Source organism: Amblyraja radiata, chromosome 24 (genome assembly GCF_010909765.2).
Source record: "Amblyraja radiata isolate CabotCenter1 chromosome 24, sAmbRad1.1.pri, whole genome shotgun sequence".
NCBI lineage: Eukaryota > Metazoa > Chordata > Chondrichthyes > Rajiformes > Rajidae > Amblyraja > Amblyraja radiata.
The window spans coordinates 33,802,486-33,817,307 of NC_045979.1; the positions used below are offsets into that span (position 1 = coordinate 33,802,486).

Here is a 14,822-nt window from a genome sequence, read left to right on the forward strand (position 1 = left end):
GGTAGGGGGCTGCCGAGAACATAGCGGACCTGTTGGGGATGGGTTAACAAAGGGGAACGTGGGGGGGGGGGGGGGGGGAGCATGAGAACAAAGGGGGAACTGGTGTGGTGTGGCTGGGGGAGCTAAGAACAAAGGGGGACCAATAGGGACTGTAATGGATAGTTTGTAAGTGTCGGCGCCCTATATATAGTGACTCTTTGTATACCTTGTTTATGGTACGCAAAACAAAAATAATTATCACCGTGACATGTCACATGTGGTAATAAAGTATCAATCAATCAATCAATGACTCAATGGTTTATCTAAGAAGTCACAGTGGCATAAATACTCTGCACAGGAGAAGGAGCTTTCTGACGGGCAATCTGGCTGACGCTTTGAGATGTAACTTCTGAATAGGTGACATTGACCTCCCCAGTACTGGAGTGAGCCCCTGTCGATTTGCTTTGAATTTGCACTTCTGCATACACAGTTTGATATTGATTAGAACAATGGGCAGCTTCCTTGTTGCTTTGAATGTCTGACAGTGTTGCATAAACGATGCTCCCTTTTCCTGCTGGCAAATCCTGAAATACAAAAGAGAAACCAAGGTTTGTCTGATGATTTGTGTTCAGTTTTAGTCACCATGTCATAGGAAAGATGCTGTCAAGTTGGAAAGGGTGCGGAGAAGATTTGCAAAGATGTTGCCCAGACTCGAGGGCCTGAGCTACAAGGAGAGGTTGAGCAGGCCAGGACGCTTGGAGCGCAGGAGGATGAGGGGTGATCTGATAGAGGTGTATAAAATCATGAGAAGAAAAGATCGGGTAGACGCACAGAGCCTTTTGCCTAGAGTAGAATAATTGAGAACCAGATGATATAGGTTTATGATGAGGGGGGAAAGATTTAATAGGAACCCAAGGGGTAACTTTCTACACAAAGTGTGGTGGGTGTATGGAATGAGCTGCTGTGTATGTGATCATGGCTGATCATCCAAAATTAATACTCGGTTCCTTTGAAATAATCATCTGCTCTGTATGCATAAAAATAACCTTGATGCACCTTGATGCGTTTGATGATAAAGGAACCATAGAACCATTGAAGCAGATTAGTGACTTGATTAGTGAGGTTGAATTACAGAATTTTGTAAGTTCTCAATACACGGAGAATTCACACTTTGCCATCTTTACCTGCATTTCATTGTTATTTGCTCTGGGAGGTTTGTTCCCTTCTGATTCTGGAAAACACAATGTTAACATTGAAAGAGCATGTCAGGGACATTTTTAACCAGCCATCTTGCTGCATGTAGAGTAGGAAGGAACTGCAGATGCTGGTTTAAACCAAAGATGGACACAAAATGCTGGAGTAACTTAGCGAGACAGGCAGCATTTCCGGAGAGAAGAAATGGATGGATGGTGTTTCAGGTTGCGACTCTTCTTCAGACCGTTGTCTCCAAAGATGCCTGTCCTGCTGACTTACTCCAGCATCTTCAATCTGTCTTTGGTGTATAACCAGCATCTGCAGTTCCTTCCTACTCTTTGATCCATGAGAACCACAGGGGCACCACAAGCCCAACTTGACTGCGCGGGTTACCTCTGGGTGCTCTGGTTTCCCCCTACATCCTAAAGACATGCACGCCGGTAGGTTAATTCCCACTGTAAATTGCCCCTAGTGTGTAGGCGAGGGGTAGAATCTTGGGGCAATTGATAACAACATGGAGTGAACAAAGTTGGATAAAATTAGTGTGTAGAAAGGACCTGCAGATGAATGAATTAATGAATAAGTTTATTGGCCAAGTATTCACATACAAGGAATTTGCCTTGGTGCTCCGCTCGCAAGTGACAACGACAAACAGTGACAGTTAGGAATGACTGTTAAGAATGCTAGTTTACACCCAAGATAGATACAAAGTAGTAACTCAGGCAGCATCTCTGGGCGAAAAGGTTGTGTGACATTTCAGGTCGGGACCCTTCTTCAGACTGGATAAGATTATTGTAGGACTAGAATAAAGAGATGGTTGATAGTCAGCATGAACTCAGTGTGCCAAAGGGCCTGTTTCCGTGCTGTATTTCTCTCTCTCTGTGCAGGAAATGATCACATACATCATGAAAGGATGAAGGAAACATAGAAACTCACTCCTTTGTCTACACATTAGGCACCAAAGTAGACCAGCAAAGAACACCACGAGAAGAGCTCCAGCAATACTGAGCCAAATTATGTGGCTACTGTATGGGACAGAGAAGGCAAAAAGGTTACTCTTGTTTCATTATTGATTCCTATCCTTTGGTAAAGAACAGAAGTCTAACATCTGCAAGGTATCTTTCATGAGCTCAGGATAAGTCAAGCCCAGTCAATGGAGTGCAGACATTGCTGTAATGTGGTAAACACCAAAGCCAATCTGCCCATAGCAAGTTCCACAAACAGCAGTACGATAACGACCAATGATTGTGATGTTGGATAAAGAATAAACCCAACTCAACCCAACAGTAGCGCAGCATAGAGTTGATGCCTTACAGCACCAGAGACCCTGGTTCAATCCAGACTACAGGTGCTGTCTGTAAGGAGTTTGCATATTCTCCCTGCGATGAAGTTGGTTTCCTCCGGGTGCTCCGGTTTCCTCCCACATCACAAAGATGTGCGGGTTTGTGGGTTAATTGGCCTTGGTAAATTGTCCTTAATTTGTAGTGAGTGGATGAAAAAGCGGGATCACATAGATCTAATATAAAAGGGTGATCGACGGACAGCGTGGACTCGGAGGAACGAAGGATTTGTTTCCATGCTGTATCTCTAAACTAAAGTAAAACTAAACTAATTGTGTGTGAGATCTGGCCAGTGGCATTGTCCGTGGTCGATATATCTGCCGATTGGTTTACAAATGCTCACAGCTTACAGATTTACAAAGGAAACACCCCTTGTTCAAAACCAGTGGACAGTCAATAAGTGTAGGAAGGAACTACAGATGCTGGTTTAAACCGAAGAAGATAGACACAAAATGCTGGAGTAACTCAGCGGGAGAGGCAGCATCTCTGGAGAGAAGGAATGGATGACATTTGGGTTTGAGTCCCTTCTTCAGGGGAGAAGGAGATACAGAGATAAGGAAGTGTAAGGTGTGAAAATGAAACAAAGGGGGTGGAGATGAAGGAAAATGTAGAATAGATCATTGTTAGCTGGGAGACGGTAACATCAAAGTAAACAAAGATAAAATATAATTGGGCAGAGTCAGACTGGTCTGATTACTAGAAAGGGAATGGGATGGAGTCAGGTAAAGCAAGGGTTACTTGTAGTTGGAGAAGTCAATATTCATACAGCTGGGGTGTAAGCTGCCCAATATGAGGTGCTGTTATCCCTAATTTGCGCTGATAAAGGAGGAGGCCCAGGACAGAAATGTAAGCATGGGAATGGGAGGGGGAGTTAAAGTGTTTACCACTGGGCGGTCAGGTAGGTTTAAGCGGACTGAGCGAAGGAGATCAGTGAAACGATCGCCAAGCCTGTGCGTATTCTTGCCGATATATAGGAGTCCACACCTGCAACTGTAGATGAGGTTGGAGGAGCTGCAAGTGAACCTCTACCTCACCTGAAAAGACTGTCAGGGTCTTTGGACGGATTCGAGATGGAGGTATAGCAATAGGTGTTGCAACTCCTGCAGTTGCAGGTGAAAGTACTTGGGGAGAGGGTAGTTTGGGTGGTAAGGGATGAGTTAACCAGGGAGATGTGGAGGGAACGGTCTCTGCAGAAAGTAGAAAGGGGTGGAGATGGAAAGATGTGGCTAGTGGTGGGTGTCAATGTCCTGCCAAGTTTAACACTGGTTTGAACATTGACTGTTGTTTCTTTAATTTAGTTTAGTTTATTATTGTCACGTGTATCGAGGTTCAGTGAAAAGCTTTTTGTTGCGTGCTAACCGGTCAGCAAAAAGACTCGACACACGATTACAATCAAGCTGTCACAGCATACAGATTTGTGATAAAGGGTAATGTTTAGTGCATGATAGTCCAATAAAGTCTGATTAAAGATAGTTGGATGGTCTCCAATGAGGTAGATGGGAGGTCAGGATCGCTCTCTAGTTGGTGAGGGGATGGTTCAGTTGCCTGATAACTGTTGGGAAGAAACTGTCGCTGACTCTGCAGGAGTGCGTTTTCAAACCTCCATACATCTTGCCTGATGGGAGAGGGGAGAAGAGGGAGTGACCGGGGTGAGTGTTCCTTGATTATGCCTCTCAGGCATTGTAAGGCCGCAACTCTACCGCTGCACCACCATGCCACCCTCGACAACCTAGAGTTACTCCAGTACTTTGTGTTGTACTCAAGGTTCCAGCATCCAGCCAGGTTAATTCCCCGGATGGCGGGACTGTCATATGATGAAAGAATGGAGCGACTGGGCTTGTATTCACTGGAATTTAGAAGGATGAGAGGTTATCTTATAGACACATATACAATTATTATGGGATTGGACACGCGAGATGCAGGAAACATGTTCCCGATGTTGGGGGTGTCCAGAACCAGGGCCCACAGTTTAAGAATAAGGGGTAGGCCATTTAGAACTGAGTTGAGGAAAACCTTTTCACCCAGAGAGTTGTGAATCTGGGGAATTTTTTACCTCATAAGGCAGTGCAGGCCGATTCACTGGATACATTCAAAAGAGAATTATATAGAGTTCTTAGGGCTAGCGGAATCAAGGGATATTGGGACAAGGTAGGAACGGGGTACTGATTGTAGATGATCAACCATGAGCACATTGAATGGCGGTGCTGGCTCGAAGGGCTGAATGGCCTACTCCTGCACTTATTGTCCATGCATCTATGTATCTATGTATGTATCAACAGTCCCGGCTCCACCTCTCATATTGAAAAGCAAGGCCAATCAAAGCTTGAGCAAGTGAAAATTATACCTGTTAGAGAAACTGGGCGCATGATCATTGTTTTGGGGTGTTACTTTTGTAGTTGAAGTAAATGCTACTGTTGTTGTTGACGATCCTGGATTAGATGCAGGTTCTGTTGAGAAAATGAAATAAAAGACAATTAAAGATAGACAAAATATGCTGGGGTAACTCAGCGAGACAGGCAGCATCTCTGGAGAGAAGGAATGGGTGAAGTTTCGGGTCTGAGGATGGGTCTCGGCCTGAAACGTCACCCATTCCTTCCCTCAGAATGCTGCCTGTCCCGCTGAGATACTCCAGCATTTCAAGTTCAAGTTTACATATTGTCACGTGCACCAATTTTAAGTTAGTGATATTTGAGTTATCATACAGCGATACAAGTTTAAAAAAATAACGCAATACACAATACTTTTAACATAAACATCCACCACAGTGGAATCATCATTCCTCACTGTGATGGAAGGCAACAAAGTTCAGTCATCTTCCTCCTTTGTTCACCCGTGGTGGTCGGGGCCTTGAACCCTCAGCACTGCCTCTGCCGACGGCCCGATGTTCAAGCCCTCTCGTCAGGACGATGGAGACTCCGGAGTCGGGGCGGAACGGAAACACTCCTTGGCATGGATCTCCCGAGTCGGCCTTTCCTTACCGGAGACCGCAGCTTCACGGTATTAAAGTCCACAAGCCCCGCGGTCGGAGCACTTCCACAGCGATCCTCGGCAAAGGATCGCAGCTCCGCGATGTTAAAGTCCGCGCCGCGCTTGTGGCTTGAAGCTCCAGGCCGGTCTCCAGGAAAGGCCGCATGCATCCAGTTGTTAGGGCGCGGGGAGGAGACGGAGACGTGATACGGAGAAAGATCACATCTCCGTCGCGGTAAGTGACTGGAAACTGTTTCCCCCTATCCCCCCCCCTCCCCCTCCCCCTCCTCCCCCTCCTTCACCCCCCACATTAATAAACACCGAGAAACATTGAAACATACATTTTAGACACACTAAAAATAACAAAAAAGTCGAAATAACACACAGGCTATGGCGAGGCTGCCATCTCGGCGCCACCCAGTGAGGCATCTATCTTCTCTATAAATTATGTGTCTATCTTCGATTGAACCAGCATCTGAAGTTCTTTCCTACACAATAAAAGACATGTCCCTGTTTGCCGTTTCGTCATTATTCAAGATCCAGGGGCGTCATCTGCACACTCCCAGGAGGGGTAAGAACAGAATTCGGCCAAAGTGCAAAAATCCCGGCACTGATCCCTATGGCACGGTGGCGTAGCTGTAGAATTGCTGCCTTACAGCGCCAGGGACCCGTGTTCGATCATGAACACATGTACTTGTCTGTCTGTCTGGAGTTTGTACATTCTCTCCCTGACCTGCGTGAGTTTTCTCTGAAAACTTCGGGTTCCCCCCACACTCCAAAGACGTACAGGTTTACAGGTTAATTGGCTTGGTATAAATGTAAAACGTACCGTCAGATACTTGGAGCCTAACGTTAAACATTGGATCCAAGCCAGATGTAGTAATTCCACAGCTGTACCATCCTGTATCTCTAGAGAGAAGATCCTCCACAGTCACAGTAAACATTCCTTGTGTCGGGTTATCTGTGATTGACACTCTTCTCCTCCGTCTGTGTTGCCCATTTGTTTTCACTACATCTGAACACAAGCGAGTCCACCCGAGACACCAGTATTTTGTGTGTGAGCGGTACTGTGATTCATAGTGACAATCGATTGTGATATTTGTTCCCACAACTCCTCTTACAGGTGTCTTTGCCCGAAGAGCATCTGAAACTGAGAGGAAAACTCATCAGAACATGTACAGGTCAAATCTACTTAACACAGCGTTTGCTGGCTCACCCACTCTTCCCCTAATCAACGATGGGCCGAATGGTCCAACCCGTGGGTGGACATTCACTTACCTTTGAGCCAAACACAAAGTGCCGGTGTAACTCAGCAGATCTGGCAGCATCTGTGGAGGGAATGGACACGTGGCGTGTCGGATTGGGACCCATCTTTAGACCGATTAAAGTAGGGAGGGGAAAGCTGGAAGAGAGGTGGAGATGGGATAAAGCCTGGCAAGTGACAGGTGGAAGGTAGACACAAAATGCTGGAGTAACTCAGCGGAACAGGCAGCACAACAAGTAGATACAGATGAGGGGGGAATTTTGACTGGTTCACTGGTGGAGAAAGACTGGAGGTGAAAAGCGGTCAAAAGGTTGTCAGATAAGGAGAGATGAGAACCGAAATGTAAAGACAGAGGGAGGGGTATATTTGGTAGAGGACATGGGGGGGGGGGGGGGGGGGGGGGGGGAGGGAGGAAGAGGCATGGGTTAAATGGCTGCACAGAAAAGTGAGAGAGGGTAGAGGGGTGTGCAACGTAAAATTGGGGAACTTAATAATCATAAAACATCTTCTATTGATTGAAAAATAAAGCATCTCTGGAGAAATAGAATGCGTGACGTTTCGGGATTGGAACCCTTCTTCAGAAACCCTTCTCCAGAGCTGCTGCCTGACCCGCTGAGTTACTCCAGCACTTTATTTCTATCTTTGGTACAAACCAGCACCTGCAGTTCTTTGGTCCTAACTGTTTACACTAGTTAGGCAGCACAGTAGCGCAGCAGGAGAGTTGTTGCCATACAGCGCCAGTGACCCGGGTTTGATCCTGACAACGGGTGCTGTCTGTACAGAATTTGTACGTTCTCCCTGTGACCCCATGGGTTTCCCCTGGGTGCTCCAGTTTCCTCCCACAATCCAAAGATGAGTAGGTTTGTAAGTTAATTGGCTTCTGTAAATTACCCCAAGGGTGTAGGATAGAACTGGTGCACGTGTAATCGTTGGTCGGCTTGGACATAGTGGGCCGAAGGGCCTGTTCCAGGCTGTATCTCTAAAACTAACTAATTCTCATGTTGCATTTAATGAGCTGTGAGAATATTCTCCAAGGTCCTTCTGTTCCTCCACACTCCCTCAACATCCATTATTAATGTCGTTATTTAGACCTCTTTGTCAAATGCAATTCCTCTCACTTCTACGGATTAAACAGTCTTTGCCACTTTTCTGCCCTACTGATTTGTCCATCCATATACACCTTGTGGTCAAATGCCTTCTCCCTGTCAACCATCCAGCTGACCTTTGTCTCATCTGCAGAGGACTTCACCATGCCCCCTATATTTAACTACATCGATGATTCTTGCAATTGAGGTAGTGCATTTTGTTTTACAATGTTAAATCCTGGGATGACGGGACCGTCATATGCTGAGAGAATGGAGCGGCTGGGCTTGTATACTCTGGAATTTAGAAGGATGAGAGGCAATCTTATTGAAAAATGTAGGATTATTAAGGGTTTGGACACGCTAGAGGCAGGAAACATGTTCTCGATGATCACATTCAATAAACAATGGACAATAGACAATAGGTGCAGTAGTGGGTCATTTGGCCCTTCGAGCCAGCACCGCCATTCAATGTGATCATGGCTGATCATCTCCGTTCTAAATGGCTTACCCCTTATTCTTAAACTGTGGCTCCTGGTTCTGGACTCCCCCAACATCGGAAACATGTTTCCTGCCTCTAGCATGTGCACACCCTTAATAATCTTAAAATAATCTTACAATAATCTTACATGGCAGTGCTGGCTCGAAGGGCCGAATGGCCTACTCCTGCACCTATTGTCTATTGATCAGTACTGTGGCTTGTGGATCCCTACAACAACCTTTTCCCCCAAATGCACGTGTATTGTTGGCCTGTTTTATGGAGGGTAAACCTTATTTATAGGTAATATTTGCCATCTTCCCCATCTATAAACAAGGAAATAGTCACCTACACTTCACGCTGCCTTGCAAGGCCACCAGCATAATCATGGAGCAGTTTCATCCCAGTCACTCCTTCTTTACCTGTCTACCATTAGGCATGAGGGACAGAAGTTTGAACCCAATGCTCTAGATTCAGAGACAGTTTTCTTCCCAACTGTTATCAGGCAACTGACCCATCCTCTCACTAGCTAGAGCGCAGTCCTGACCTCATATTTACCACCTTGAACAATCAATAATTGGACTTCATTGGACTAAACTAAACTAGTAAAGCAATGATCCTAGATTACCTGAAATGATCTGGTGAATGAAGACAGTCAATGTTGGCCTTCGCTCATGTATCTGAGCATCAGTGATAACATTAAAAATAAATTAACTTGGTAACAAGAAATTATTAATATTGCATGACTTTGACAAATATGCATAGTTGAAGTCCAAGAACAAGAAGGAAATGGCTACTTATTGCAAGAGCAACCCGCAGCCCAAGAGGAACTGGACGTCAAACAATATCTGAACTTTAAATAAGAGGAAGTGTTGTAAAATGGAGACAATTGTTTTGGCATTATTGCTTGGCTGCTGTTAGTGAGTGCAAGCAACCAATAAAACAATGTTTTATGAATAGAAAGGGTCCCTTTGCACTTTGACACTGTTACTTTAGTTTAGTTTAGTTTAAGATGGAGCATGGAAACTGGCCCTTCGGCCCAACTTGTCCGTGCTGACCTAGTATCTTGTACACTAGGGACAATTTACATAGTCCTTATTCCCTATTTATAGAGGCCAATTAACCTACAAACCCATGTGTCTTTGGGATGTGGGAGGAAACCAGAGGACTGGGAAAAAAACCCATGCGGTCACAGGGAGAAAGTACTAACTCCATACAGACAGACCCCTTAGTCAGGATCGAACCCAGATCTCTGGTGCTGTAAGGCACCGCTGTGCCACTGTCCCAGTCACTTGTAATTGTCTCTGTTTTTAATTCACAGTCGCTTTGTGCTTTCAGATACATTGGCGGCCATGATTTATGTGTGGCACAGTGATAGAGACAGGAGGAGATTGGAAGACCACATTCTAATATTGAGACAAAGGAGATTGCAGATGCTGGAATCTGGAACAGCAAACAGCACACTGGAAGGACTCAGTGGGTCATGGAGGTTTGAAGGCAAAAAAGTGTAAGTCGTTCTTTCAGATCGAGAACCTGCATCAGGACTGAGAGGGGACAGAGATGTTTGGCAGCATATAGATGTACTAAAGGGTGGGAGGGTCGGGGCTGGTTGAGGAAGATGGAACTGGATGAAGAGGATGTGTTTCATAGAGAATACACAAGCAGAACACGAGATGTTGATTGATAGTTCAAAACTCAATAGTAAAAACATTACATTTTCCAATTTTGGGTAATTCACACCCTCTGGTGGTCTCCTCCCACACAATCCCACCTGCCAATCCTGAGTCAACCTTTCCTGCCTCCCTTACTCAGTCCTGATACAGGGTCCTCTTCACATTCACAGATGCTGACTGACCCGCTGAGTTCTTCTTTCTTGATCCACGCCCCAATATTGTTCAGTTATCTTTACATCTGCAAGCATTTAACTATCTCCACTGCAGAAATGGTGCACGTCCCAGATAAATTCTGATCACCAAAATAAATATCAAAATAAAACTACGGAGGTTAAACAATCTAACACAAAAACAAAAAATAATCAGGTGGACAAGCGGCATCTGTGGGGAGAGAGATAGAGTTAGGTTTTAGGTCTAATGATCTCTGATCTGAAAGGATAACTCTTTTTCTCGACACACTTGCTAAGTAATTCCAGCATATGTAAAGGAAGGAACTGTAGATGCTGGTTTACACCGAAGATAGACACAAAATGCTGGAGTAACTCAGAGGGACAGGCAGCGTCTCTGGATAGAAGGTATGGGTGACTTATCGGGTCGAGACTTTTCTTCAGCCTGTCCCGCTGAGTTACTCCAGCACTTTGTGACTATCTCGTACTTCCCGTAGAGTCTGGTCACATGAACGTCCAAATCAAGCTGTTACTTACCGGGCAGGGAATAAATGAGTAGCATTGGAATCCACATAGTTTTATCCAAGGAGACCATGTTAGCACTGACCTGCTGCTCAGCTCTTAGTCCTCAGACTGAACAGTCTGACAAATATGACATGTATTAAGAATGAGGAAGAAGGGAACAGGAAACCTGATTGTGAAACCAGAATGAGACTGATGATAAAATCTGACACTTTAGAATTTGAAGTTGTCTCAGTTAAATTTAAGGTACACAAAAATGCTGGAGAAACTCAGCGGCTGCAGCAGCATCTATGGAGCGAAGGAAATAGGCAACGTTTCGGGCCGAAACCCTTCTTCAGACTGATAGGGGGTGGCGGGGAGAAGGAAGGAAAAAGGAGGAGGGGGAGCCCGGGGGCTGGGGGATGGGAGGAGACAGCCTGAGGGCTGAGGAAGGGGAGGAGACAGCAAGGGCTAACAAAATTGGGAGAATTTGATGTTCATGCCCGCAGGATGCAGACTCCCCAAGCGATATAAAAGTAATCCAATTTTCATTGACTGATGAATATAGTCCAGCCTTTTATTTTTTATTTTTTTACTTTTGGAAACAGGCCCTTTGGCCCACTGAGACCGCACCGACCAGCAATCACCCCGTACACTAGCACTATTCTACACTCTGGAAACAGTTTACAATTTTTCTTACCAAAGATAATCAACCTACAAACCTGTACGTCTTTGGGATGTGGGTGGAAACCGGAGCACCCGGAGGAAACCCATGCAGTCACAGGGAGAACGTACAAACTCTGCAGACAACACCTGTAGTCAGGATCGAATCTAGGTCTCTGGCGCTGTGAGGCAGCAGCTCTACCGTTGCTCCACTGTCCCACCCCTAACAGTCAAGTCAAGCCAAATTTATTGTGATGTGCACAAGAACAGCAAGGCACAGGTACAATGAAAATCTTACTAATAGCAGCATCACAGGCACATATCAAAATAAAAGCTAAATTCAACATAAATTCACTCTTGGTGTTGTCAATGTCGCAGCAATTAATTGCATGCTTTCTGCAGGTACAGCTGTATGGAATGTCAGTAAACCAGACTACATAAAGCTTGGATAAACACAAATGCTGGAGTAACTCAGCAGGACAGGCAGCAACTCTGGAGAGAAGGAATCTCCAAAGATGCTTCTTCTCCACTGAGTTACTCCAGCATTTTGTGTCTATCTTTGATTAAAACCAGCATCTGCAGTTCCTTCTTATACATAAAGCTTGGATTATATTTATCTCTTGGCTGAAGGCCTGCACTAACGATCCTTCTCATAGTCAACACAGTCTCCCATGTATTATTCTTTCATCACACTGTCTCATCCCATCTGTTACTGAAATTCATATCCAGGGTATTGGCTGTTCCAGATGTCTCTTGTGTAGGTTATCATCTTCCTCCCACCAACAATTTAAGACCATCCAAATATCAGAATGCACACTAAACTGCACTCGGTAAACTCATTTATAGAGCGATACAGCATGGAAAAGGTCTTTCGGACCACCGAGTCCAGGACCGACTACTTTCACATCCACTCCCTACACACAAGGGTGAATTTGCAGAGGGCCAATTAACCTACAAACCCACACGTCTTTGGGATGTGGGAGGAAATACGCACACCGGAGGAAACTAACATGATCACACAGAGAACGTGCGAACTCCACACAGACAGCACCCAAGGTCAGGATCGAACCCGGGACTCGGATGCTGTGAGGCAGCAGCTCTACCTGTTGTGCCAATGTGTGATTGTCTGACATATCCTTCAACTTACCTTGCAGGCATGAACAAAGATTGAACCCTGGTTAGCAGTGTGGGAACTGCATGCTTGCAAACTAGCAAGCAAACCACAGAGGTAAGTCTATGGCACTTCCTCCCCGATAGTTTTGCAAACCGACTGTGAACATCCTTCCTTGTGTGTTGGTGGGAAGGGGCTCCGCAGTCAGATCCTTTTTGCGTTGCATTGTGTTGCACAATCACAGAGATACACAGGGCAGCTGTGCTCTGGACAAAACTGTTATCCATCTACTTATGGAGTGTGTAATTGGCAAGAAAACGTTATAGATATAGCATGGAAACAGGCTCTTCGGCCCACTGAGACCGTGCCTACCAGTGTTCACCCCATATACAATTTACTGTGCAAATTAACCTACAAACCTGTATGTCTTTGATGTGTGGGAGGAAACCGGAGCACCCAGTGAAAACCCATGCGGACACAGGGAGAACGTACAAACTCCATATAGGCAGCACCCGAAGCCAGCATCGAACCTGGGGCTCTGGCGCTGTAAGGCAGCAACTCTACCGCTGTGCCACTGTGTTCTACCTGAAACCAACTAACCTGCCAGGGCAAGATGCTCTCCCTGAGCTAACATTCTTATACTCTACATGTTCTTACTGAATACTTGAGAATCAGTGGACATAGTTTGAGAACCAGAGGACATAGGTTTAAGGTGAGGGGGAAAGATTTAATAGGAACGCGAGGGAATCTGGACAGGATAGGTTTACAGAGATATGGGCCAAATTTATTTAGTCAAAGGGTGGTGAATTTGTGGAATTTATTCCTACAAACGGCTGTAGAAGCCAAGTCAATTAATATTTTTAGGCAGAGATTGACAGATTCCTGATTAGTGGGGGTGTTAGGGGTTATGAGGAGAAGGCAGGAGAAGATAGATCAGCCATGATTGAATGGTAGACTTGATGGGCCGAAAGGCCTAATTCTGCACTTCGAACTTATGAACCTATGAACATTGTTTGTTTGTGGCTTTCTGCTGCAGTCATATTCTGAGAAAAGTCTGAAATAGGGTCGTGACCTGAAATGTCATCTGTCCATTTCCTTTTTGTGTTTTGCTCAACCAGGAAGCACGTAAACCACAGCCAGGTGCAGCTCACACTCAATGTTTCATTCCATGGCACGTTGGCCTTTGATGTGTTTGTACATTGACTGGAAATGTGTTCAAAACAAATAAATGTGTATTGTAGGGTGAACAAATTAATGAACAAATATGCCAGTCCCCATTCGGTCCTTCATAACTACATCATGCATTGAAATCATAGCTTATCCTTCATGTCAATATCCAGTGCTAGTTCTATTTCCATAGGTCCTTTAATATCTAAGAACAATTGTTCCCAGGCTAGATTGTATTGTAGTCATAGTCATACAACGCAGAAACAGGCCCTTCGGCCCAACTTACCCCTCCTCACTGCGTCTGGACAATTGAGCCAAGGAAAACCTCATCCCTTCACCTGCACTCTCCTGCACAGTAAGAACTTTGCATATTTCGAACAGAGTACCTCTAGAGTTGAGACGAGGTCCTGTAGCAATGCTGCTAAGATCAGTATTTCTAATCGAACTTTCTTCTGCTACAGAAATTGCCTTTTTTGTGGGATGGTTTCTGTGGTCATGACAGTTGAATCTTCTTGGTTTCATATCTCACCCAGAAACTTGCAGTTCAGGCAGTGACGTACTCTACCAGTTGGCACTGAGGTGCTCGTAGGTCATGTGCTCATTTACTGGGGAGGGACGTTGTAGATGGGAACATTTCACGTGGACTCTGGGCTTGTTTTCAGAAAAAAATATTTTAATTACAAATTGGCCAACTTTGGTTACACATGTCCTGGGGCTGATGCCCTCAGATACAATGCATTCAGTACCTTTTAAACAACCACATCTACATTACCTTCCTCCCCTACGTCCACCTTGCATTCTCAGTGAGTACAAAAGATAAAGGAATTCATGTATATTACTCTGTTGTGCTGCTGCAAGTATATACTCTAAGACAATAAAACACCTTTGCTCACTTCTTGCACTGTAATAGGCTATAAAAGCTATGAATAGTTCTGCAGTTCCACGCTACATTACTCCCCTCCCTCTCCCCATTTCCGCCTTGGCTGTGCAGTATCTAGGGATGGGCTCACTTAAGATTTTATTTGCAACTGGTCACTGAGGCAGGTAAAATCCAGTCTTGACCAAGTTTCAGTGAGGCCCCTTACCCAGGCTTGAGGATCATTTTACATCTTGGGCTTATATGCCTTAGCCCATTATCCACTTGAACCCATTTTCTTGCTTGATCCATTGCCCCTTTACAGACTTGAACCCACAATATTTTGGCCCAGAGACAATGGGTTGTGGTGTGCTTAGGCT

The 14,822-nt window shown here is 45.1% G+C and overlaps 1 protein-coding gene and 1 long non-coding RNA gene across 2 annotated transcripts in view; both read right to left on the reverse strand.

Moving 5' to 3' along the window:
- LOC116986998 (polymeric immunoglobulin receptor-like) overlaps positions 1-10,761 on the reverse strand; it is a 76,829-nt gene extending 66,068 nt beyond the window's left edge. The window contains exons 1-2 of the mRNA XM_033042881.1: positions 10,682-10,761; positions 6,310-6,630 (exon numbers count right to left, since the gene is read on the reverse strand). Coding sequence (XP_032898772.1) covers positions 6,310-6,630; positions 10,682-10,739 — 379 coding nt within the window. The 5' untranslated portion in view covers positions 10,740-10,761. The remainder of the gene's footprint in view (positions 1-6,309; positions 6,631-10,681) is intronic.
- LOC116987000 lies at positions 435-2,218 on the reverse strand. The gene is made up of 3 exons (XR_004415616.1): positions 2,110-2,218; positions 1,164-1,210; positions 435-563 (listed from the first exon to the last, which is right to left on the reverse strand). It is a non-coding gene; the product is annotated as an uncharacterized LOC116987000 (long non-coding RNA).
- Positions 10,762-14,822: the final 4,061 nt, after the last annotated feature.